The sequence below is a fragment of the Miscanthus floridulus genome, chromosome 18, assembly GCF_019320115.1.
Source record: "Miscanthus floridulus cultivar M001 chromosome 18, ASM1932011v1, whole genome shotgun sequence".
NCBI lineage: Eukaryota > Viridiplantae > Streptophyta > Magnoliopsida > Poales > Poaceae > Miscanthus > Miscanthus floridulus.
In genome coordinates this window covers 59,207,737-59,234,244 of record NC_089597.1, presented here as the reverse complement: position 1 = coordinate 59,234,244, position 26,508 = coordinate 59,207,737, and the positions used below count along the sequence as shown (strand labels likewise).

The window sequence follows — 26,508 nt, the reverse complement described above, 5'->3', positions numbered from 1 at the left end:
ATTAAAGATGAAAATTCTAAAAAATTCAAAATAAAAACACCAGATATATTAATAGGCCTAAACCCTAAAATCGGCCCATTACTGTACTTGACCCATAATTTACTGGCTATTGATTCATGATCAAACAGCTACTATGCGCAAGAAAGTATAAAATAATTTCACCTAGAACCCTAACCCTCATCTCATTTTCTCTCCTTACTCAACCACATCCGACCGTCTATATTCTTTGGATCTCCCACCCCAGAGCGTCTCCGCTCCCCTTCCCCGCCGCAAGGCGTCGCATGCGTCTCCGCTCCCCTTCCCCGCAAGCCGCAACCCCTCCCTGAAATCACGCACGAGTGGGGGGAAAATTTTCCGTAGCAGCGACGACGACCTCACTCATAGCTGCGGCGGCGGCGCTCCCACTCGCAGCGACGGCGACCGCAGGCAAGGAGTGCTCGAGCTGCGGCCCTTCGTAGATACGTAGTAGTACGTAGCAGTAGCCTTCAATGCCATCACTCGAATCCAAATGTGTTTCTCTCGATTGTGTATCAATAGTCATGGATTTAGTTCTTGCTTGTGGTGTGAACTTGTGTGCTGGTAGTAGTAGTAGTACCTGTTCATTTTTTTTGCTATTTTTTTGTGGGATTTAAGTGAATCTACTTTTTCTTGGTTTGCCTCCACTGTGTAGCGTAGTGAATCTGCTCATCCCAGGAAGCAGCAGCCAGCGACAATCAGCACTTCAGCAGCGGCCATGTCTCAGCCAGAGAACCGAACAGACATGTTTTTGTGTCCTCTTCTCTACAGATTCAGATGCTCCTACTGCTAGCTGTCCTCACACGGCTAGGGTTTCCGTCCGCCGCCCCGCCTGATCCGCTCGCGAAGCCAGAGACGATGCCCGATGGGACGGTCAACCTGACGATCTAACACTGCACCATCGGCGGGTGGAGGGCATCACCCTCTGCAGCCGCCGTCGGCGGCGGCCCTGCCCCCGTTCTCAGCGTCCTTGTGCGGGCCCTGCCACTTCATCGAGCCGGCCTTCAAGGAGCTGGCCTCCCGCGTCACCGACGCCATCTTCGTCAAGATCGGCGTCGATGAACTCGCGGTACGCCACGCCCCTGCGGCCCTAATGCCATCCTCTTGTCTTCTTTTTTCGTGTTGCTGGGAGGGGAATCGGCAGCTGTCGCCGGATTGGGTCTTGTATTGTGGTATTCGGAATACACTGTGATTTAGTCTGGGTATGATCCTGTCTATAGTAAGTAGCAGTCAAACAACAGTTTGGAGACTGGAAGAGTGGGAAATTCGATATGATAATTCTTCATATGTTCGGGAAACTCCTCGAGCTCAGTTCAGTTCTATTAGGCTGGGAATCCGGATGCATCCTGGTGGTGTCTAATTGTAGCGAACTTGATATTGAGGGTAGTAACGAGCTGGCCGTGTACTAGCAGAATTAGACACATAGTGCATATGCTTTTGTCCTCTCTTGCCTGAAAGAGAGGATATAGGCCATCTGAATCTGATGCAATATATTTGATTATCTAACTGACCAAATTATGAGTTTTAGACTTTAGTTCTAAAACAGGCCCCTGAAATGTTTCAGCATGTCCATAGCACAGATAAATTGCATCTGTGTCCATGTGAATGTGATAGATTTTTTTTCTGTGGAAGTGTTAATGCTAATTGTGCTAACGAATCTATTGGTTTGAAGAATGTATCATGGCACTATTCTTGGATGGATCAGTTGTATGCATCTGAATTAACAAGTTGAAGGGAGATACAACAAATGTTTTACTGTTTGATTTATGAAGTAATGAATCTATTGGTTTGACCGAATTATAAAGTAAGCAGTTTTTTTTGAAAGACCCGAAGTAAGCAGCTATCGATTGCAGCAGTACTACTGCTGCTGCTGTATAATACCAGTCAGTAAACCGTTTATAATAATAACCAAGCTCACTTCAAACATGACACAGAGTGCTTGGAAGCTGTCGATCAGGATCGAGAGGGACCAAATGGATCCTTCAGGAAGGAAGGATGACATCCAGATCAACCCATGGACATTGATCAACATGAACCAGGAGGTCGGGGGCGGCCTGGACCTCCGCCTCAGCCGTTGAGGAGGAAGTAATGGAGGAGGAGCCGGATCTGCATTCGGCGATGGGAACGGTGTCAGATCCACTGATGCCGAGGGCTCGTCATACAGGTTTGTGCTTATTCGCGTCATTTAGATCTCACCCCATGTATTGTCTTCTGGTTGGGTAGTATTGTACTATTGTTATATCATTATTAGGTATGCATAGGGAAACACCGTTCTTCTTATATCTGCTTAAATTCTGTATTTTGACAGGTCTTGTGACAAACAATAATAAGATTATGACAATGTATATTTATGTGTTAAACAAATATATCTTGAGCACAGCGATAGACTTGGAGACTAATAAATTAAATCGTCAAACAATTTTTTTTCTTTGCTTTGATGGATTGCAGATTTGAGGGGCAAGTGATATAGGTGCACAGGGCACTGGCTGACTGTCATGAAACCATTTGGCAAGCTCAGGTATTGATTCATGATTGATATTGCCGTGCTATACTAGATGTCACTCATTCTTTTATGTGTTATCATATTGTACGTCACGCCGGCTGCCACTCCTCGCCCTTCGACGGGACGGTTAATATTTTTCTCATTTCTCTGATCACGTTTGTCTCTGTTCCTTCTCTGCCAGGTGCTGCACTCGTTGAGCGTGGAGCTCTCGCAGTACCTGCCGCTCCTGCTCAAGCTCGTCGTGGTGGTGTACGCCGTGCTGTGCCTGGGCGAGCTCCTGCATAGATGGTCATCGGGCGGCCGCTGCTCGCTCTCCCTGGTGCGCCTGAGCAGCCAGCAGCAACGCTGCAGTGCAGTGCAGTATTGGGTGCCAACAGGAGGCTGATGCTGCAAACGCAGAGCTCTTCTTCTGCTGCTGCCTCACGCCCTCACCAAGCAAAGCACTGCCATTTTCAGGCTCCACGAAGCAGGTGCCAGGTTCGATTTGCTTTTTTGTTTGCTCAGTCTATGCTTGTTGATGTCGCTGCTCAACCAGAAGGTGCTGGAGATGATTCTTTGTAGCACATTTCCATGCATGATGATAACCTCAGTTGCCAGTTGGTGTTGCTCAATTGAATAAAAAACACATAATTGGAGAGAACTTCATATCATTATTAACACATTAGCCATGCATAAAATGTACAAGTGTTATGCTTTTTTGTTAGCTGAGTTATTATGTTTTTTTAGTATGTGCTCATCTGAATTTCATCTCACTTTTAACAGAGTTATTATGCTTATTATTTTGTTGTCTGAGTTATTATGCTCTTTGTTGGTTGATTTGTGTTTATAGATGGCACCGTAGCGTTAGCACGGGCACTATACTAGTAAGTAATAGATGATTCAGTTTGTTGTTCTATAATACTTAGTGATTTTAAATTTGGTTGAGTAACAGCTATGTCCACATCTAATAGGATTCACATTTTCCTTTATCTGAAGCAGGAATAGGTGGAAGCATAGATTCTTGCTCAACAGGCCTCACTTGAAGTAAACCAAGCAGCAAATGTTTGTATGTTTGAACTTGTGTGATGAAACCTGGAACTAGTGTGATGTTTGAGCCTATAAGCAATTGTGTCTTCTATCTTTTCCTCTGGAATGTATGTGGATGATGGCTTGGCTGATATGTATGAGCTGTGATGAGATTGCTGGAAACATCTATGTGACATTCGTCATTTAATTAATACATATTGCTAGACATACTTGCTAAATAATAATCCTATATTGTTGACTTCTACTTGTATTCAGTTACCTGACAACAAATAAATGACTCATGATTGCAAATCACTTTGGCATCAGTTTCTGTCAATGCAGCGTAGGTTTTTATTTTTTAAAATACATCTTGTGTGATATTTCCTCCTCAAATTAATGCAATAAGTATCAACTAATGATGGGTCATTGCTGTTTCAGTCAAATATGGAAGCTTTGAGGACAGAACCTGTTGCTGAAGGTGAGACAACAGTGTCTAGTGTGCAGGTTGTGTCCCAGGTGCTCTCCCAGAACAGCTCAAACCTTTTCCTGAAGAGTGTTGGCATCAAACCAGTGCCATCCTCCAAATCATCATCATCAAATGAAAGCGAGCTTCGGGAGCAACTAGCAGCTGAAGCTACGGCTGCTGTACAAGGTGAAATCGATGAACTCAGGAAGAGAAGTGAAGAAGCTGAGGAAAAGTTGGCGAGGACACAAAAGGAGATGGAGGAGTACAAGAAGCTGACAGAGATAAACAACAAGGCAATGGAGGAGAACAATGCGTTGCTCAAGCGTATCTTGGCCATCAACAATGCTTCTTCGACATGAGCGCTGCTCGTAGCTGCTGGTTCATTAAGCAAGGGGTCTGCTGGTGATTTTGTTTATGTAGTAACTTATGTTGCTGGTGGTTGGCAACTTTTTATTATTTCCTGTGATGTTAATGTGAACTGAGATGAAACTAGTAGTTCAAATGTGATGTCTAGTGAGTTATGTGAACCGAGTTTAGAATTGTTGATTAAGTTGTTGGTCATTGGAATACTGGATCTGTTAATTTATGGAAGCTTTTGGTCATTCCAGTATTATTTACATTCTGTAATGAAATCAGCATGTGCACTTGTGATGAATTATCTGACCTTTCTGTGATGATTTGGTAATTGATTTTGTGACGAATTTCTATTTACTTCAGTGACGAAAATGAGAACCTATCACAGCAAGCCTTGTGGCCCAATAAAAAGTGGACACGTGGACCATCCACATCACTGGCCACGTCAGCTGCCACGTGGTCGGACACGTCATCTGCAATGTGGACGCGCCACGTGGACAAGACACGTCAGCTGCCAGCGTGGCAGACGTCGTCTGGCCGCCTAACAGACGGCAAGTCATGACGAAAAAGGGCTATATCAATGACGAAAATATATCGTCATAGAAAAAATACACTTCTATGACGACGGCCATTTCGTCATAGAACAAATGCACATCTATGACGAAAATAGACGTTTCGTCACGGTAGGTAAAATATGACGCGCATTCAATGACGAATACCATATCGTCACAAATTCATCATAAAATAATATATGTGACGATTTTGGAGTCTTCAGTGACGAAAGAAGAGCATCATTGATGTACACATCCCTAGTAGTGCATCTTACATATTAGTTTCGAAGAATTGCATCAACTATACCACATGGACGCTCTAGACAAATCAATCATTAGCTACTTTTGTTTGTAAGTGATTCTTACTTTTATTTAATAAACTCACTTCCATGCGTACGTGTATATAATTATCCTCACATGTAACTTATATTTATATACAGATTTCAGATGTCAGAGCTCCAAAGAATACAAGACACCAGTGTTGGCTTCATTGATCCTTATATCATATTCAAAACCGATATTATTGTTAAGGAGCAGTGGATATCTGAAGCACAGAAGAATATCATAAGGTTCTTCGTGAACCAGCACGACAAGACAACAATACTTTTCCCATACAACTTTGAGTAAGTGTTAATAATAATGTAGTCTACACATTTTATGTAATATCAATATAACTTATATGCATGTACGTGTGTGTATAAACCAATGCAGGTTTCACTGGATACTTATTGTCATTGAGTTAAACTCAAGTCGGTTAGTAATCTTGGACTCGTTGAGAAAAGAACGGGCACTATACCAAGATATGATAGACATTATCCATGGGTAATTTCGATCTCTCGCGCACAACTATTATTAAATAGACTTTGTCATAATTTATTAACGATCGTACATTATTGGTCGCACAGGGTTTGAAAAGAGTTTATTCGGCAACACCGTAAGGATTGCAAGGCACCATTTATTGTAGTTGAAATACCAATAAATTATACTATATATACTTTCCTACGTGTTTAATTACTATATCGTACTTCAATTTACGTGTGAGATGATGAGAATAATCTTCTTCTCGTACAATGGTGTTTGCGGCAGCAACCAGGTAATAACTTGTGTGGATACTACGTTTGTGAATTTATCACTGCACACATAAAAAGAACTCCTGAAGATGTCTTCAGAGTACGTATATATCAATTTTTTTATTTATTTTTAAATGAATATATATATATATATATATATATATATATATATGTATGTATGTATTAATACTTTTCCTTTTATTTCAAATGCAAGACTGAATGGTTGAAATAAAGGGTTATGCAAAAAGACCATCTGAAAGCAGTTCAAGAGTCAATAGCAGGATTTCTTCTAGAAAAAGTGCTAAATCCCAATGGCGAGTTCTACTTTGATCCTAAGGAATAAATGATGTAAATTAAATATTTATTAATATCGTTATTTTCGAGAACAAGATTATGAAAGTGTTGTATATATACATATATATCTATAATATATATAGTTTCATACTTTATTCGAATATAATAATGCTCGAGATGAGAATTAGATGTAATTATATGCGTGCGTGTATTTATATTAGCAGCGTAGAATACGTATATAAAAACATATTATATATTAAACAAATATGTGTAACTGAACTGAAAATAAATTAAACAAAAAAAAAAAGAAAAAGAAAAAGAAAAGGAACATTTAGTCCTGGTTGGGGTTATCAACCGGGACTAAAGGGTGCGGCCACGTTTGCTCGGCTTGAGGGCCTTTAGTCCCGGTTGGTAACCCCAATCGAGACTAAATGTCCCTCTTTACTCTCTTTAGTCCCAACTCGATGACCCGGGACTGAAGGTTTCACCTTTAGTCCCGAAATCGTTGTCCTGGCACGATAACCGGGACTAAAGGCTATTACCGCCCGGGACAATAATGCCATCCAATAGTAGTGGCAGATCCATGGCCTTTGAGCTCGCGCGCCGGGGCCTCAATGTCGTCCTCGTCGGCCGTGACCCCGGCAAGCTCCGGAACGTCTCGGACACCATCACCAAGACTCACGCTGGCGTGCAGACCAAGACGGTCCTGTTCGACCTCGCCTTCGTCTCCACGGCAGGTGAAAGAAAAAAATACGCGATACGCATGATGATCGAATCTGATGATGGTGTGCTAAACATTTGGCAGGTGAAGAGGCGATGCGGCAGCTCCGCGAGGTCGTGGACGGGCTTGACGTGGGGCTCCTGGTCAACAACGCCGGCGTGGCGAAGCCGTGCGCCGTGTACCTGCACGAATTCGACGTGGACGCGTGGGTGAAGATGATACGGGTGAACCTGTGGGCGCTGACCGAGGTCACGGCGGCGGTGCTGCCCGGGATGGTGGCTCGCCGGAGGGGCGCCATCGTGAACATCGGATCCGGGTCAACGGAGGCCATCCCATCCTTCCCGCTCTACACGATCTATGCCGCCACCAAACGGTAATAATTTACTACGTATTTAACTGGCATCTTTTGTTTTTTCTTTGGTGAATTTTATTAGTCCTAATTATTGGTTGCAATTCATGTTCTCTTCCCTCCCGAGTCCACCAAACGGTAATAATTTACGTTTACATCTTTCTCAAAAAACACGCTTGGAATCATATACTCCAAAATAGTGTTTGAGCTGGCCAGAGCTGTGTCAATATTATCCAAAATGCGAAGTATTCATAATAAGCTTTACGATAAGTGTCTAATCTTTGGAGTAAAAATTTCAAGCAGGTATGTTTCTCAATTCTCGAGGAGCCTCTACGTTGAGTACAGAAGCAAAGGGATTCATAGCCAATGTCAGGTAACTCAGAACAGTAAGCATTTTTTATATATTCATTAGTATATACTCCTTTCGTTTTAATTATAGGTTGTTTTGCTTTCTCTAAATATATAACTTCTATTATAAGATGGCCATATCGTATATATATTTAGGTGTATAGCAAAAGCTATGTATCTAAAAAAAGACAAAAATAATCTATAATTTTGGACAAAAGGTGGTAATATTTAACACAAATAACTGTAGAATAGTGTCATATTTTAGTACTACGGATTTGATACTATTATATTTTTTTATTTTAAGATTAAAACATATTTTAATAACATAACATTATATGATCTGTTATACATGTGCAAAGAAAATTATTTTCTTCCTTATCTTTTGGGATAACCTTAAGGGCTTGTTTAGTAGAGCTTTATCTGATCCTGATTCTCTAAGGAAGCTGATTTTCTAAGAGAAGTGATTCTGTGGCTGAAAGTGATTCTCTTTAATTTTTTGGCATAAACTCTTGAAATCATGATGGAGAATCATTTCACGGAATCAAAAGAAGCTACTTTTTTCAGTTCTCAGCCTCCTAGTTCATTTCAGAGAATCACTTCACGGAATCAACAGAGAATCATTTCTCTCAAAGACTGTTTGGCAGAGCTCTTGCTAGATTCAACAGAGAATCAGCTCTGGGAGCTCTGCCAAACAGGGCCTAAATTCAGTTGCTTGCAAGCGGTAGCTCAAGTTACAGTTACACATCCAAGCCGCAGAGTCTGTATCTTCCTACGTTGCCTTTACAGTACGTTAATAATTTAATGCTTCTGTTGCAAATAGGTAGAGGCTGTTTAGATATATTCGCCCTATTCGTTTGTGTTTGTTTGGCCGATAAGCCATGACTGAAAGTACTATTGATTGGTTTAGTGTGAGAGAAAAATACTGTTCATTAGCTGATAAGCCATGGCTTATAAGCCAAATACGACTAAGCGAACAGGCACATTGGCCATGGCAAAAGATTTGCTCTTAGTCTTTTGCCGCTAAACTTTGGCTATTCAAACTTTAGCTTGAGGTGTTTAGATCTATGGCAAATGACACTGTTTCTATGAAAGACTGATTTGTCCTCATTTAATGACTGATTTGGTTCATTAATTGTGATCCATGCACAGTAATGCATGCTGCGTGCTGGGCTTCTTGCTGCTGCACGCCAGTGATGCTGCTCACCGGACTACTGCACGGCGGTGTTGCACGTTCATTTTCAAACAATAAAAAATTACACTTTATTGCACAATTATTCAATAGTTGAAGTACACAATTTAATTGTGCTCAACCATACAAATCAATCACACACGTTACAATTCAAGTACACAATTCAAATATTCATGATGTATTTTACAAACCAATGACTATTTGGTCACGAAAACCATTTATGTACGCAGATTCATCCCTTGGCAGCGGCTGACCAGTACGTGTTTGAGAGGTCGATGCCTTAGATGGAACATACTTCTCATCACGATCACAACGATTTTAGTCCCTATCCACTATTCCACTCGATCAAATGAAGTTATAGAGTGCCATGCATGCTACTATTATTTGGCTTTGCTTATGAGGTGCATAACTTGGCATATGCAACAAAATCCTCCAGTTCATCTTCTGAACACCAAATAACCTCTCGATGACATTTCTAAGAGATGAATGTGCAAAGTTGAAGATCTCTTTTTTTACCTTATAGCTCCAGGCCTTCTCGATACTCTGAAAGATGGTACTTCATTTCCTTGTAGGGTGCAAGATAACTCGGACGGTTCGGGTACCTAGAGTCCACCAAGTAAAATTTTCCTACACAATAGAACATTTTTGTAAGTTTGAACTAGTTGGACTAGAAGTTGTGATTGCAACATTAGAAGTTGTTTACCTGTCGGTGGATGTGGAAACATGTCACCGTACTTGGTCATAGCATCCGTGAACACTCTCATGTCATGTATAGAACCAGGGCATCCAACAAGAACAAATGTGAACCTCATGTCGAAGTCACAAACTGTCAGCACATTCTGTGTTATCATGCCCTTGTGGCATATGTGCTGAACCACCTTATCACTTGGCACCACACATGGTATGTGAGTGCCATCTAGTGCTCCTATACAAATGTTGAAGAAGGAATGGAACCTAGGATTTCTCAATCTATGATGAATTGTTCTGAATTCTGGGTCAACTGGCTTAATTATGTCTACAACTAGCTTAACCACACATTACAAAACTTTATAGAAGTTGTTGTGAACTATGCCTAGTGATCTCTCAAATCTATCCTCAGCTTGCCTAACTGACTGTGGTGCTCCCAGCATCCACAGAAAACAAGACTAAAGCCTCCACCGAGGTACTCTTTGTGCTTGATTTGAGGCCATATGACTCAACCAAAAGATCATGAAATCGATCAAACATAGTTGGGCTCATTCTAAAATGTTGTAGGATCTGTTTCTATCTCCTAGAGTTCTCTCTACCCATTGCAACCCAGTTACCATTGGTTTCCTTCTCTTTGCCTTATTGTAGTATTTGTCATAGTGATCAGCAAATAAAAACATACCATCTAGGAAACCATTGTCATCATCATCAACAAGAAGTCTAAAGAGTTCCTCATCACTTGACTCATCTAGATTGTCCCCATCCCTTGCTGAATTACCATCCTGTCACATAAATGCATCATAAACTCAGTTACATGTTAAAATATTACAGTTGAAATGACAAACAGGCTCACATCACAATCATAATTCAAAGTCATCACATTCATAACAGACATAGTGCACATTCATAACAGACATAGTTCAAATGACAAACAGAGTTCAAATGACACACTTAGTGCAATGACAGACATAGTTCAAATGATACACTTAGTTCAAATGACACACTTAGTTCAATTGACAGACTGAAATTAAGATAATAGAATCTAGATTAGGTTGTTGACCCTAGCATAGTGCTTCAAGAAGGCCATCCTTCCTTCTGCTATAGACATTCCAATGAAGAACTCCATACTATTTTCTTCATTGTAGATCCTGTGTATAGCAAACCACTCAGGGACAGTCTTAGATACCCCGCACTCTCTAGCCAACTGCTGCACTAGCCTAATCTTTTCACTGTTGGCATTCTCCCTCTGTTGCTTCACACTCAAATGTTGCTTGAACATGTCATTCCTCTCAGCTTGAATCTTAGCGTTGTCGCTCATGTACTTGTTCATGGCCCTAAGTGTCGGGCTCTTCTTGTGAGAACTAGAGCCAGTGGTGTTTGTGCTGCTTGCTCTCTTGTGGCTACTAATGTTAACTAGAGTATGTACTTGTTCAAGGTCGTCAGTTGCATCCTCCTCTTCCTCATCCATAGTTCCAGCAACAAATGAGGTTGAGCCATCAACAACTACACCATGGAACATTTGGTCCATTTGATCCAAGTATTGTGGCCACCCCCACTTGCATTTCTTCAATTCTGAGTGGCCCTGCAGAACATGTGCTTACCATAGTGAGTATGTGATCAACTAACTTGTGGTCAGACAGGAAACAAGCAGTTTTGCAAGTACCTTGGTGTTGTCATTCCACCATTGATATGTTGCATCAGTATTATCATCCTCTCTACAGCCTAAGATAGTGTCATTCTGCAGTCTTCTTATGAATTGCCATAGTCCCTTCAGTTGCCTAATCCTATTAGCGATCTGCTTCTGATCATGCACCAAATTGGTTGCAACATTATACCTAAGTATAATCTCCCTGTACCCTCTCTTTGACATGTTTCCTTTGATGCAGTTACCCTTGTCAATTTGGTCAACCCACAAATTACACAATATTTTGTTATGTGGTTCTGACCAATTTGCCTTGTCAGTTCTAGCCTAAACCATGGATAAACATAATACTAAGATACATTACGAACATGAAAAAATCCAACACCAAGCATATTTTGCAAGGTTTGAGAATGTACCAGGTCTTAAGCATTTGGAAATATCTCTTCGATGTCGGTGTCTTCAATAGCATCTTCAGAGTTGATGTTGAAGTTGTCTGCTGCAATAGCACTCGTCATGGCTCCTCGACGTCCACCATAGCTCTTCAAACCAACAGGCATGGTGGAGGTAGATCCATGCATGCCACGAACGCCGACGTTCATAGGAGGCAAGGGAGGACCACGGCCACCACCGAAGGATGATGACAAGGCACGACCGACCATGGTGCCTCCTCCACCGCCGCTGCGAGCCACACGTAAGCCGAGTGTTCAACTTTCACTGTGGATGCGAATGGGAGGGGGACCCATGCTGCCACCGATGCCTCCATCTTATGCGCCAGAGCAAAGGACGCCCTCATAGCCAGCCATTTCGGGCCACCCTTCGCCATGGGAGTTGAGGTCGAGTGCCACCATGCCCGTCTAGGGAGCATTAAGGCCGCTCGAGCCCGAAAACGAATATGCTACGTCGGAGAACATGTCGAAGCCGCCTATGGGGGAATACAGATCAGGCTGCGATCACCGTTGTAGCCATCGCCGTAGCCGTCGCCGTAGCCATCGCCGTTGTAGCCGTCCATCTGCGCCGTGCAGATCTGGATCTAGATGGGGGGAGGAGAAGCTAGAGCTGGACAGCGGTGAGGAGGAGCTAGATCTAGGCGGCGGCGGAGGGTGGAGCTAGGGTTGGTGCGGAGGGAGAGATGACGAGAGTGGCGGGCGGTGCTAGGGTTTGCGCAGAGGGAGAGAGCGAGAGTGGCAAGCGGTGCTAGGGTTTGCACAGAGGGAGAGAGCGAGAGCGACGGGGGGCAGTGGAATGGATAGGGTACCAAGTGCGGGTGGGTGGGTGTAGGGGTAGTGGGCGTCTGGCTCGTGCCCCCAGGCATTTTAGCCCAGTTTTGGGCCTCTTCGGTGGCAAATGGCAAAACTTTAGCCCTCCCCTTTTGCTCTATTTGCCCAAAACATGGGCTAAAAGTTTTGCTCCACCTGTTTAGATCTATTTACTCCTGAAGTACATGTGTTTTAATTGCTAGCTTTTACAACTCACCTCCTCGCATGGCTTCAATTTACTGAAATGCAAGGATTTCGGTCAGTGCGCCAGAGGCATTATTGATGACTTCAAGAATGTGCTGTGGACCAAATCACAATTTTTGTGTCCCATAGAAAAAAGACCAATATTAGAGCTATTTGATTGTATTTACTCCTCCCAAAATAAATGTTTATAGCATTCAAATTTTGTCAAAAATACTTGATCTTCTCACTTGATCTTCCCAAAATAAATGTTGTGAACACTTAGATCATAGCAGAGCTCCTATCGCTCTCGGTCCTTCTGGCCGGACCTCTCGTACACCCCATCTTTCTCCTTCTCGCTTGTAACCCCACTGCAAACTTCGAGCACCTGGGCTTAGGAATAAAGTCACCGACCGACTCAAACTGGACGTAGGGCACATTGCCTGAACCAGTATAAACCTTGTGTCATTGAGTGCTAGGCCACCTCCAATCAAAATGTACGGCAAAACTACAAATATTTACTTGTTGGTCACTTTTTGCACCGATAGTTGGCGCCGTCCGTGGGGAAGACGTTGTACGTTCAACACTTTTTGTTCATCGGATGACCCACTTTTCCACCACCTTCGCCATGGAGGGCTCAGGCGATACGATTCTCTTTAGTTCACTAGAGTTTCCCACACTCCCACCTGTTGGGATGTGGGTTTCACCCATCTTCGAGCCGTCCCAGGCCTTCTGCTTTAGAAGTCTGGACTTCTTCGCCGACCGACTCGACGTACTACACCTCTGCGCGGAGGCACCCGTTCAGGCGCTCATCGGAGGGGCACCCTCCACCGCCTCTGGGACGCATGATGACTTCAATAACATGACATCTATGCTTCATTCCAAGCAAACTCTCTACTCAAACACCGCTATAAGTAATATGCGTACTATTATTTACTATCTTCTGCCGATCATCCGGAGGGACCGTATTGCCTGTGCCATGAATAGCCGTACGATCGGTTCCCCTATAGCCTCGCGTCCCCCACGGATGCGTACACTCGGGGGCTCCAAAGGAGGTTGACGCCATCCCCCCTCACATCCGAATTCATGGGAATGGCGAGCTACGCTCCTGCCACTTTCCATGAACTCCCGGATGATGAGAGTGAGAGCGACGGCTCCAGCATTGGTGACATGGCACCTCGCCACCGTCCGTCCCAAGAGTGCGCTATGACGGACACTCTGGGACAGCCGCCGGTGGTTGTGGAATCTGTGTAGACTCACGCCCCTTCAGACCCACGTGCGGGGGCCCTTGCGTCTACGCAAGCGCACGCCGAGGAATTACAACAACGGTGGTAGAACCAACCGCCGCCATGCGCATGGCCTGGCCGGTGGCGCCTGGGGTCGCGTCTGCCAGGTCCAACACGACATCATGAATGAGGGGAACAATCTCCCATAGTTTGCTCGGGCTAGCCAAAACATCGCTACTGTAGCAATGCTTCTGCGCGGTGTTCCTGAGCCCGTCGACCCCTAGGAGCGGACAGTCTACCGAAACCTTCGAGTTCTAGTAGAAGCCACCGCTGTTCAACAGGCGGAAAGCTCCACATCATGACTCCGACATGTGCCCTCTCTCCCCACTGAGGGAATGGGGACACGCCAGATAGATCGCTCCATCCACTCACCGCTACAGCTGCCATGTGTGACTAAGGAGGCATTAGCCGTGCCTTGGTCCAACCTGGCGTCTGCTCCACACCAACCTTCGGTACATGAGCGGCCCGGTCCACACCAGGATGCTCGCAGCGTCATCAGCAACCAGCATTGGGCCCGGCACGATGATGACGTCCACCGGGCGGCGGCAAGAGCAGGCGACATGGATCCCGATCCAATCACCGAGGGGAGCGATGAAACGCGCCCTAGGCACGGTTGCCGGCCAGACAACCGGAGTCCCTGCCCGGAGGGCCTGAGGCTACGGGCCTTTGACTAGCACATCTAGAGAGTGCTGTTCCCACCGCGCTTCCGACCGCCCACCAACATTACCAAGTATACCGGGGAGAGAAACCCCGGTATTTGTCTCAAAGATTTCTGGCTCGCCTGCCGAGCCAGAGGGGTGGATGATGACTATTTCATCATTCAATATCTCCCTAGGGAACATATTCGGGCATGGCTTGAATTCCTCCCACACGATAGCATCCACGACTGGGCGGACCTCAAGAGGGTCTTCGTTAGAAATTTCCAGGGGACATATGTCTGCCCTGGGAACTCCTGGGACCTCAAGAGTTGCCAGTAGGAGCCCAATGAGTCCCTATGGGACTACATCCATAGGTTCTCCCAATGATGCAACTCCCTCCCTGATGTTGTTGATGCAGACGTCATCAGCGCATTCCTCTCTGGGACGACCTGCGAGTCCCTGATCCACAAGCTTGGATGCCTCAAGCTCCATACCACCCGTGACCTACTCGACGTTGCCACTAACCACGCCTCTGGCGAGGAAGCGGTCAGAGAGGTATTCAATGGGGGCTGGGACAAAGGCAAGGCCAAGCGCATGGACCAAGATGAGGGCCCCTCCACATAGAGGGGCAAGAAGAACAAAAAGGACCGACGCTGACCGGACAACACCGCATTGGTCGCCACAACTGACCGCATGGGCAAGCAGCCCCAATAGGGCCTGCCTGACCACTTCAACAAACTCATGGATAGCCCATGCACCAACCACGCCTACCCCGTCAAACACATCTACAAGGACTATGAGCTCCTCAAACATTTCCTACGACAGGCCGACGGGCCAAAAGAAGGGGACGACAAAGAGGCGACAACCAAGAAAGGAGGCATGGCGGGCAAGGACAAAGATGGTTTCCCCGATGCTGATGAATGCATCATGATCTTCGGTGGATCCAACGTCATCTATTCCAAGTGCCAGCACAACATCATCTGGTCCATGCGCTGCCAAGATGGCCATCCCCTCCTTCCTCAGCTGGTTGGAATCTCTGATCACCTTCGATTAGAGGGACCATCCCTCCCATGTCTTGAGACTAGGACACTACCCGCCCGTCGTCGATCCCATCGTCCGCAAGAAGCACCTCACCAAGGTGCTGATGGACGGAGACAGCGAGCTCAACATCCTCTACGTCGACACCCTCGACACCATGCGCATCCCTTGATCGGAGCCCCGACTGGTGGGCTCTCCCTTCCATGGAGTGATCCCTGGAGTGCAGGCATACCCGCTCGGGCAGATCGACCTGCCCATCACATTCGGTGGCTGAGCCAACTTCCGCTCAGAGGTCCTCACCTTCGAAGTGGTGGACTTTCCAAGGTCCTACCATACCATCTTGGGGCGACCATGGTACGCAAAATTCATGGCAATCCCCAACTACACCTACCTCAAGCTGAAGATGCCGGGACCAAACGGCGTCATCACCATGAGCAGCGCCTTCTCGCATGCCTTCATGTGCAACCGCAAGCACTACAAGCTCGCCACTTTGGTCGTCAACTCGTCCAAGCTCCCGCGGCTTGGGGAATCATCGATCTTGGTAGTCCCAGACTACAACAAACCAACCTCCTTGATGGCCTTCCAACCGCTCGAGGAAACCAAGGCGGTGGGAATCAATCCCACCGACCCACCCAAGATGGTTCAGATTGGGACCCAGCTCCCGGCCAAATAGGAACACGAGCTCGTCGACTTCCTACGCGACAACTGTGATGTCTTCGCATGGCAGCCTTCTAACATGCCGGGCATACCACGGGAGGTCGCCGAGCACGCACTGCGCCTCATCCTGGGCTCAAAGCCCACCAAGCAGCGCCTGCATTGCTTCGACGACGAGATGCGCAGGGCCATAGGCAAAGAAATTGCCAAACTCCTTTCAGTCGGATTCATCAGAGAGGTATTTCACTCTGACTGGCATGCCAATCTCGTTCTTGTTAAAAAGAAGACCAGGAAGTGGAGAATGTATGCTGATTATACTGGCCTCAACAAAGCATGTCCAAAGGATCACTTTCCTTTGCCGTGCATAGAGCAGATAGTTGACTCCACCTTGGGTTGTGAGATCCTCTCCTTTCTGGATGCCTACTCGGGCTATCACCATATCACGATGAAAGAGTCTGATCAGCTCGCAACCTCATTCATCACCCCATATGGTTTGTACTGCTATGTAACCATGCCATTCGGCTTGAAGAATGCTGGCGCCACTTACCAAAGGTGCATGTAGCAATGCTTTGCCGACCAAATCAACCCGCTCGATCAGCTTGATCAAGCCAAGCGGCCAAGACTAACGATCACCATATATATTGATGACATAGTGGTCAAAACAACTCAAGCCTATGACTTGATCGCAAACTTGGCCACAATGTTCGTGAACCTCAGAAGATTCAACATCAGGCTAAATCCCAAAAAATGTGTTTTCGGGGTTCCGAAGGGGAAGCTGCTAGGATACATTGTGTTCGAGCACGGCAGCGAGGCCAACCCTAAAAAAATCACGGCCATCTTGAACATGGGTCCCATACGCAACATCAAGGGCGTACAAAGGCTCACCGGCTACCTGACTGCTCTAAGCCATTTCATCTCCTGGCTCGGCGAATGGGGGATGCCACTTTACAAGCTCCTCAAAAAGATGGACACGTTCATTTGGACTGAGGAAGCTCAGCAGGACCTAGAGAGCCTCAAAATGTCCCTAACGTTAGCCCCAATCCTCATTGCTCCCAAACGGGGAGAACCCCTTCTCCTCTACATCACCGCCGGCAACCATGTCGTAAGCACCACGCTAGTCGTCGAAAGGGAGGAGCCAGGACACCAACTTAAGGTCTAGTGACCCATATACTTCATTAGGGAAGTACTCATTGACCCCAAGGTCCGGTACCCCCTGGTGTAGAAACTCCTATACGACGCACTGATGGTGACCCGGAAGCTCCTGCACTACTTCACCGACCACGAAGTCATGATCGTCACTTCATACCCACTCGGGGACATCATCCGCAACTGCGACGCCGCAGGACAGATCTCTAAGTGGGCACTCGAACTCATGGGCCATGACATGAGGTACATCCCCCGTACCGCCATTAAATCTTAGGCTCTCGCAGATTTTGTCACCGAATGGACAGAGGTACAGTTACCGACTTGGACGTCACCCATGAGTACTGGACAATGTACTTCGACGGGTCCGTAATGGCACCCAGCTTAGGGGCTGGAGTGGTTCTGATCTCCCTGGATGGGAGTAGGCTCCGCTACGCCATTCGCCTCCACTTTTCAGCCTCAAACAATGCCATGGAGTATGAGGCCCTCATCAATGGACTACGCATTGCCATCGAGCTAGGTGCTACATGACTGTATGTTCGTGATGACTCAGAACTAGTCGTTGATCAGGTCATGAAGGAGTCCTCCTACAAAAGCCCCCTCATGGCAGCATACTACCAATAGGTGCACAAGCTCGAGGACAAATTCTAGGGGATCGAGCTGCATCATGTCCCCTAAAAAGGACAATGCCGCCGCTGATTTTCTTGCGAAATTGGCCGCCAGGCAGGATCCATCCCCGAGCGGGGTCTTCATCAATGACATCCATGAGCCATCCGCCCGCATCCTAGAAGATCTAGTCCAAACACACCCCGACACCTAGCTGGCACCCAGGGGCTCCGACCCCAACGCCAAGCCAGCGCTCGGGGCCTTCGATCCCAGTACCTCCATGACAACGTCACTCGCCAACGTCGCCATATTGGCACTCGATCAAACCAACTGGCAAGCGCCGCTACTCGCCTACCTCCTCGAGGAGGTTCTCCTGCCTGAAAGGACTGATGCCTGATGGATCGCTCGACATGCCAAGACCTTCATCATGCTCGGTGATGAGCTCTACAAACAGAGTCCATTAGGGGTGCTCATGAAGTGCATCCCCACCAACAAGGGGAAGCAGCTCCTCCTTGAGGTCCATGTCGGGATTTGTGGACATCACGTGGCCCCAAGGTTGTTGGTTAGAAAAGCCTTTTACTAAGGTTTTTACTAGCCCACTGTGCTACAAGATGCAAAGGAGGTCATCTACAGGTGTGAAGGATGCCAGTTCTATGCTTGGCAAACCCATTTGCTGGCACACGAGCTCCGAACCATCCCCATCACCTAGCCATTCGTGGTCTGGGGCCTCGACATGGTGGGACCCCTCAAAAAGGGCCTAGGCCGCTTCACTCACCTACTCATAGCAGTCGACAAGTTCATCGAGTGGATAGAGGCCAAGCCCATCACCAACATCCGCTCGGAAGATGCAGTTAAATTCTTCCTTGACATCATCTATCGGTTTGGTGTTCCTAACTGTATCATCACCAGAAAGAAGTTCCTAGACTTCAGTGATGGATACGGCATCAAGATCGACTTGGCCTCGGTCAGACATCCATGAACTAACGGTCAGGTCAAGCATGCCAATGGCATGGTCCTCCAAGGACTTAAGTCACGCATCTTTGACCGACTCAACAAATACGCTGAGCGATGGGTTGCAGAGGTCCTAGCGATCCTCTGGAGCCTAAGAACGACCCCAAACCGATCCACAGGGTTCACACCCTTGTTTCTGGCCTACGGAGCTAAGGCAGTGCTGCCCTCCGACCTCAACCACGGCGCCCCAAGAGTGAAGGCTTTCGACTGTGATCGAGCCACGGAGGCTCAGCAAGACGCAGTCGACCTGCTCGAAGAGGCCCGTGAGATGACCATCATCCATTCCGCTCGCTACCAACAAACCCTGCGTAGGTACCACAAAAGGAAGATTAGGGGGAGGATACTCGAAGTCGAAGATCTCATACTCTAGAGGACCCAATCAATGAAGGAAAAACACAAACTCTCTCCATCATAGGAAGGGCCCTATATGGTAACCGAAATAATCCGATCGGGCACCTACCGACTGGAGGACAACAACGGTAATGTTCTCACCAACACATGGAACATTGAACAACTACGTCGTTTTCCCTAAAATTTGGTCTTACCGCTTTTAGTCAAACTTGCCCCTATAAAGCACCCCAGCCCGAACACTTTCAGCCCGGGTCGCTCGAGGGTTCCATGAGGGTACAATACTAGATACTACCTCTCTTTTTTACTCTCTTTTTTACCGTCACATGGTAAACAACTTCGTCCCCGAATGGAAGCGCATTCCTTTTCCTTTGATTGTCCTACGTAACTTTGTTCTTACTCCTAACTGAACGCACCCCGCCACAACCTACGGTTATGAGGAGCCAAGCCCCATGGGCCATGCCCAGGTTCTTAAAAAGTTGTAGCCTATAGAACTAACGGGTAGGTTTGAAAAAGAAAGGACAAAAACAATAGCTATGCTAGGATAAAAACAAGGAATGGATAGTGATTCTATCACAAAAATAGCACTGATGTATTCATTGATACAAAAAACTATTCACACGGGGACTCACCCACGAACTCAACTATTACATTTTCTACTACTCAAAATACTACCATGGCACACGTAGCCAGACATAGCAACTGCTATAGGGGCCTCGCCCGGTTCTGATCCCTAGACTTCGGCAAGCACAATGGGTACCTCAAGGGACCTGCCTAGTTCCACTCCCTCAACTTCGGGGAGCGCAACGGGTACCTCAAGGGCGTTGCACCCATAGATGCTCAGCAGAAGAGCATGGATCTCCTGACCTTCTCATGTAGTCAAGGCAGCTCCTGGGCAGGGATGCGGCCACCGGGGTATGGCCACCATGGCTGCAAGAGATCTCATCAAACTTTATTAACTAGCCAACCTGAGCAACTGTAGGCACGGAACCCTCCACCGGCACGATCCTGAGCGACTTCCCTTCCGACAAGGCTCGCCCAGTGAAGATCCACCGGAGAAAGTCCACACACGGCTCCATCACGAAGAAGGCCTCGTAGATAAATCCAGCACCACCCTGGGCAGCCTCCAGCTCGATATCACGCTTTGGATTCACCAAAGGATCTGTAAGTCCTCCCCCTCCCTCATCCCCTCTCTCACTTAGGAACCGCCATGGCATATAGGCACTCTCGGGGAGGAGGAAGAAGGAAGAGAGACAATAGCTGGAGAACAGGCAAAGGACTATGATGGAGAGCCCTCTCCCTTCCCCTATTTAAGGAAGAAACACGACAACCGAAGAGGGGCAATAGATCAGAGCGAAAAACTCTCTCCTTCCCCCCCATTCAATGCATATGGGAAACGATGGGACACACCGAGACCGATGGGACGCACGCTGACCGATGGAACGACGCCGGGTCAGACAAAACACCGCCTGGTAAGACGAAACATGGCCTGGGTATGGCCCACCTCTATTGCACGACCGAGCACAAAAACCAAAGCATCACCACATGTAGGCAGCTCTCCGTATCCCCAGGCGGGACTTGGAAAAACCCAAAACAGGATCTCCGTCGGGAGAGACCATCGGGCTTCCTAAGTCGACCGAATGGCTCAGAAAAACACACCAAGAGACAGGTAGGGAGCGAAGGGGCACCCCATGTAGGCCATGCCGACTCTGTCACAAACGACAAGCAAGGGTCCCGGTCAGACATTTCCGACTAAAGCTCTCCAAACCCCGTCACTCGAGTCATCAAGGTAACACTACTAACCACCTCTATTTCTTTATAAATCATTTCATACATCCATACGCGCATTCATTCCATATGCCAGTGCCCCCGAACGATTTGAGCCCTGAATCACCAAGGGGGCTCGAGAACTAAGCATCGCACATGCAGCGAAATGCATCACAACGCTCCGTGTTGCGTCACAAAGTAGCAGTTGCCTCATTCGACAAGAGCAACGACAGAACCAGGGGAGAAAACACAGATAAGCCCCGTACGGCCCTCGCCCAGTCTGGCAGACAAGGTCATCTTAACCTTCTCGTTTGATCCTAAGTCTCTGCCAAGCCCATAGAATCTCCATTGAGGGGAGGCCATTCGGCCACCCTGGTTGGTCTCTAGAACAACCTAGGCATCTGCTGGGTTGTAGGTAAAGGAGCAGTGGAATGTCACAAGAGGGCTATGCCGACCTAGTCACGAATGATGGACCCGGATTCCACTCGATCATACCCGTTATCAAACCCACCGAGCGCATCACTCGAGCCCGAGCGATCGGGACAAGCAACAAAACTCAACACCTTCGGTTGTGAGGAACCGAGGATGAGGTAACGCACACAACTCACACCGACCCATACTAAAGCCCAACGGGGCTCGGGAGCTCAAGACACAAAATGCCTGGGTCTGTGACCCTGAACTCGCCCCATCTGGCTACTCTTCGACTGCACTCCAAAACTACCTAGGTCTGTGACCTCGAACTCGCCCCATCTGGCTACGCTTCAACTGCACTCCAAAACTACCTAGGTCTGCAACCCCGAACTCGCCCCATCCGGCTGTGCTTCCACTGCAATCCAAAGCTACCTGGGTCTGTGACCCTGAACTTGCCCCATCCGGCTACGCTTCAACTACACACCAAAAACACCTAGGTCTGCGACCCCGAGCTCACCCCATTAGGATCCACGACTCTGACTCGCCCGATCCCACGGTGCGCACCGACGCCAGGATCATCGAGCTCTGTCTCAACCAATCCCTAAACTAAACTAACTAACCGCCTCGGCTACATAGGTAGCACCAAGGCCAGGATCCATGACTAACTACCTCGCCCGATCCCACAGCGCCCACCGACGCTAGGACCCGCGAGCTCCGTCTTGTCTGATCCCTTGACTAACTGCCTCGATCGATCCCACGGCGCGCATCGACACCAGGATCCGCGAGCTCTATCTCACCCGATCCCTAAAAAACTAAAATGCCTCGGCTGCGCAACGACGCCTTGGTTGACAACTCCATCTCAACTAAAAAACACGCACACACGCCCGCTGACAAACACCCCCAGACGATTCTGCCCGAATCACTTGAGGGCTCAGGGGCTACACCCGCGGGTGCGCTCGTGCGCACCCAGTGACAAAACAAAAACATCCCCTGCTGGCAACACAAAAAACCCCCTAGACAGTTCTGCCCGAACCGCCCGGGGGCTCGGGGGCTACACCCGCCGTCAAGGCAAAAATCCCCCAAATGATTCTGCCTGAATCGACCGGGGGCTCAGGGGCTCCTGTTGGGTTCATAAACCCGAGGTCCCTCGCAGACCGGCTTCCCCGCAAAGGCTCGGCCCAAGCAGATAGCGCGCAACTCATGGGTCGGCCCTAGAGTCTAAACAACAGGCCAGAAGGGCGATCCAATTACCGACTGGAAGGCCTGGCCGAGGAGGAGCAGCACCCGTTTGTTGACTCCGGCCCACCTCTCCGACCGAAGCGCTTACTTCGGTCTCTAGCCGCCTTCGGATGGTCTCTCCGACCGAAAGGCCTAGCAAAGCACTACCTCCGACTCCGACCCCACATCTCCGACCGCTTTGATTTTTTTGGTACATCTATTTGCTAACATTTATAGTATATACTCCTTTTGTTCCAAATTATAAGTCGCTTTTACTTTTATGGTATATTCATTTTGCTGTCCATCCAGATATAATAATATGTTTAGATATATAGCAAAATGGATGAACCAAAAAAATTAAAACAATTAATAATTTGAAATGGATGGAGTAATAAGTATCATTAGATTGTTCATTGAAAATATTTTTGTAAAACACTTATTTGAAGATATAAATGTTACTGATATTTTCTATAAATCTAAAATGTAGGTGATCCTTGAGAAGGGAGGGAGGGAGTACACCTTATTGCTTACTCGCAAAAAAAAGAGTACACCTTATTGCAATTTGCTACGGCCTGCCGCTAGCGTCGGCCGTCGCCCTTGCGGGCCGGCCCCATCTCCATGGCGAGGTTTCGAAGCACGTACTTCTGGATCTTGGTAGTGGAGGTCTTGGGCAGCTCAGCTCGGAAGACAACCGTTCGGGGCACCATGTACTGCGGCATGCGCTCCCGGCACCACGCAGTGATGTCAGCCGCGGTCACCGTGTCCACCGCATCATCCTTGAGGCTGACAAACGCGCACGGTGTCTCGCCTCGTAACTCGTCTGGTCACGCCACCACGGCAGCCTCGTTCACTGCCGGATGACTGTAAAGCACCAACTCGACCTCCACGCTGCTGATGTTCTCGCCAGCATTGACGATCACATCCTTGGAACGGTCTCGGATCTCTAGGTAACTGTCTGGATGCATCACGCCAATGTCCCCCGTGTAGAACCACCCGTCCTCACGTATTGCCGCCTTTGTCGCCTCGTCATCATTGAGATAGCCGAGCATGACACAGCCGCCGCGGAACACGATCTCTCCCATCGTGGAGCCGTCGCGGGGCACACTGCTGCCGGTTTCCCTATCGATGATGTCAACTTTGCCCGTGCTCGACGTGCGCATGACCTGCCTCGCCTTCAGTCGTGCAAGCTCTGACGCTGGGAAGCTGTCCCACTCACCCTTCCAAGTGCAGGACACCGGCAGGCCCACGGTCAATGTTAGCGCGTACGCATGGCTGATCTCGAAGCCAATGGCCTTTGTGCGTTGTATCACTGCTGCCGGCGGTGGCGCGCTGGCCGTGCGGATGTGCACCTTTCCTGGAAGCGGCCGTCGCACGCCCTCGGGGGTGTTGGCCAGCATGTTAAGCACGACGGGCGTGCCACAGAGGTGGGTGACCCCATGGCTCGCGATGGCGGTGTACACGGTGGCAGTGTTGACACGGCGGAGGCAGACGTTGGTGGCGCCCACCACAGCCATCCCCCACGGGAAACTCCAGCTGTTGGCATGGAACATGGGGAGCATCCATAGGCACGTCGGCCTCGGCAGAACCGCCCTTTCAATGAGTGAGTCAAGTGTGAACAAGAAGGTCCCGCGGTGGCAGTGCACCACGCCCTTGGGCTACGACGTTGTGCCGGAGGTGTAATTCAGAACAATCGGGTCCCACTTGCTCACCGGGTGCATCCACGCGAACTCCGGGTCGCCTTTGTTGAGAAGCCTCTCGTATGTTAACGTGTCAGCAGGGGCACCCGGGAACTCATGAGGATCCTTTACGGGGATCACGCGCGGGATCGGGTGCCCCGGTGGGAGTAGCTGGAGCGCGTCTCTGATGAGCATTAGAGACGCCGGGCCGACGAAGACGAGCTTGGAGCCGGAATGGCAAAGCAGGACGGCGACTGTGCGCACGTCCAGGCGGGTGTTGATGTTGTTGAGCACGGCGCCACTCATGGGCATGCCAAAGTGCATCTCGTACATGGCCGGGACATTCGGCAACAGCAAGGACACCTATATATGCAGTCCGATTCATGGCCTTGTTAATTCCACGTTCCACCGAAGCAAAAACATGCATAAACAAGGAGAATCTCGACGGAGGGTGGCTTACGATGTCACTGCGGGAGATGCCGAGGGAGACAAGCGCGGAGGCGAGCCGGAGGCATCATCGGTGTGTCTGGGACCAGGTGAAGACCGTGTCGTGGTACACAACGGTGGGGCAGTCGCCGAAGACGGTGCCCGCACGCTCCAGGAAGCCCAGCAGCATGAGCGGGCATGAGTTCGCCGGATTCGCGCTGAGATTGCCCATGCCATGGGGTGCCCGGAGGCGGCTTGGCTTGGCCTTGCGTTGCGTGAGCGTTGATATCTTCACCTGTCTAGAACCCGGAGGTTTGTTTCCAAGGTTGGCCACGGTGAACATGTTGCCCTTTCCATGCTTACAGTTACAATAGTATCGTCCTCTAGTATCTTTCGCTGTCAACTTCACACTACAAAGGCACAAAGATATAACATTGGAGGATGAGAATGGGCCGACCCGGCCCTGGCTTTTGACTTGGCCCCGTGGCCCTAAGGCATACAGTGCGTTCCTATTGTGCCATGTTTCTGCTGACAGTTCTGACTGTACAATAAAATGCATCATATTGCCCCTGCGCCCGTATATTATATACTTGTTACTGCCGCCGTACCTTTTTCATTATCTAGTTAACTGGTAGATCATGTAGTACACTGTGATAAGGATATAAAGACTGACCAAATGTAGTTGCTCATGAATTGGCCAAACATGCCATACGTGTAAACAACATTTGGTTCAAAATATAGTCCTGCGTACAAATATGTTCAAAACATGCCAAATATTTCCTTTAGTTTTATCTACTTTTACTTTTAAAATATATTATTCTTCGGTGTACTTCTAAGCATAGATATGATCACAAATTATCACCAACTGTGCTTATTCAAAAAAAAAGATTAACAAATTAAAGAAAAATATTATTATATGATATGTGTATCGATCCATCGTACCCATTGGGTCAATAGATTCCAGCTCTATTAACCTATTTTAAACTTTGAGACCACTGGCCCCACGACCATTTGTCTTTATTTTATGAGTCAGGTCAACTACCACTAGTAGAGAAACGACTTTTGATCCACTTCGAAATTTGGCTTTACTCCTGGTATTTTTCGCGTCCGGGACTAGAGAAACCTTTAGTCCCGGTTGGTAGATCCAACTGGGACTGAAGGTCCCTGCCCAACGGCTACTGCGGCAGGCTTTTGCTGCAAGGGACCTTTAGTCCCGGTTGGAGCTACCAACCGGGACTAAAGGTTAACTTTTACACCCGGTTGGTTCCTCCAACCGTGAGTAAAAGTCTACTCCTGGCTGGAGGCTCCGTCCAAAACTAGAAAGGGACCTTTAGTCCCGGTTTCTGTCTCCAACCGGGACTAAAGGTCCCCTCCTATATACCCCTTCTTCCTCCCCGAGCCCAAGCCACTTCGAGCTCAGTGTTCTTGCTTCATATCGCCGGCCTCTCTTCTTCCTCATCGCCGGTAATCACAAGATTTCTTCGATTCCTCCATCGATTCTAAAGGTTACCAACTTTATATTCTCATGTTTCATCAGTAGCATATCTTATTTTGTGGACTAGATATATGTGGTTTTTTATGATGGATTTTTTTGTATGGCATTTAAGCTCAAAATCACTTTAAAATTTACATATTTGGATGAAGGAAGGTTAAAGT

General features: G+C 47.8%; 1 protein-coding gene, 1 long non-coding RNA gene and 1 pseudogene across 5 annotated transcripts in view; 2 read left to right on the top strand and 1 right to left on the bottom strand.

The window, feature by feature from the left end:
* The first annotated feature begins 287 nt into the window (after positions 1-287).
* Positions 288-2,989, top strand: LOC136521544 (uncharacterized). 4 transcript variants are annotated; one of them, XR_010775573.1, is made up of 5 exons: positions 288-426; positions 676-1,084; positions 1,950-2,179; positions 2,464-2,533; positions 2,700-2,989. It is a non-coding gene; the product is annotated as an uncharacterized lncRNA (long non-coding RNA). The 4 variants fall into 4 exon arrangements; XR_010775576.1 differs by having other exon boundaries at positions 671-1,084; XR_010775574.1 differs by having other exon boundaries at positions 301-468.
* Positions 2,990-6,841: 3,852 nt separating this feature from the next.
* Positions 6,842-26,508, top strand: part of LOC136523912 (very-long-chain 3-oxoacyl-CoA reductase-like protein At1g24470) — a 39,432-nt gene continuing 19,765 nt past the window's right edge. The window contains exons 1-3 of the mRNA XM_066517431.1: positions 6,842-6,995; positions 7,064-7,352; positions 7,632-7,701. Of these exons, the coding sequence (XP_066373528.1) occupies positions 6,842-6,995; positions 7,064-7,352; positions 7,632-7,701 (513 nt within the window). The remainder of the gene's footprint in view (positions 6,996-7,063; positions 7,353-7,631; positions 7,702-26,508) is intronic.
* Positions 23,329-25,210, bottom strand: LOC136520548 (2-methylpropanoate--CoA ligase CCL4-like; annotated as a pseudogene).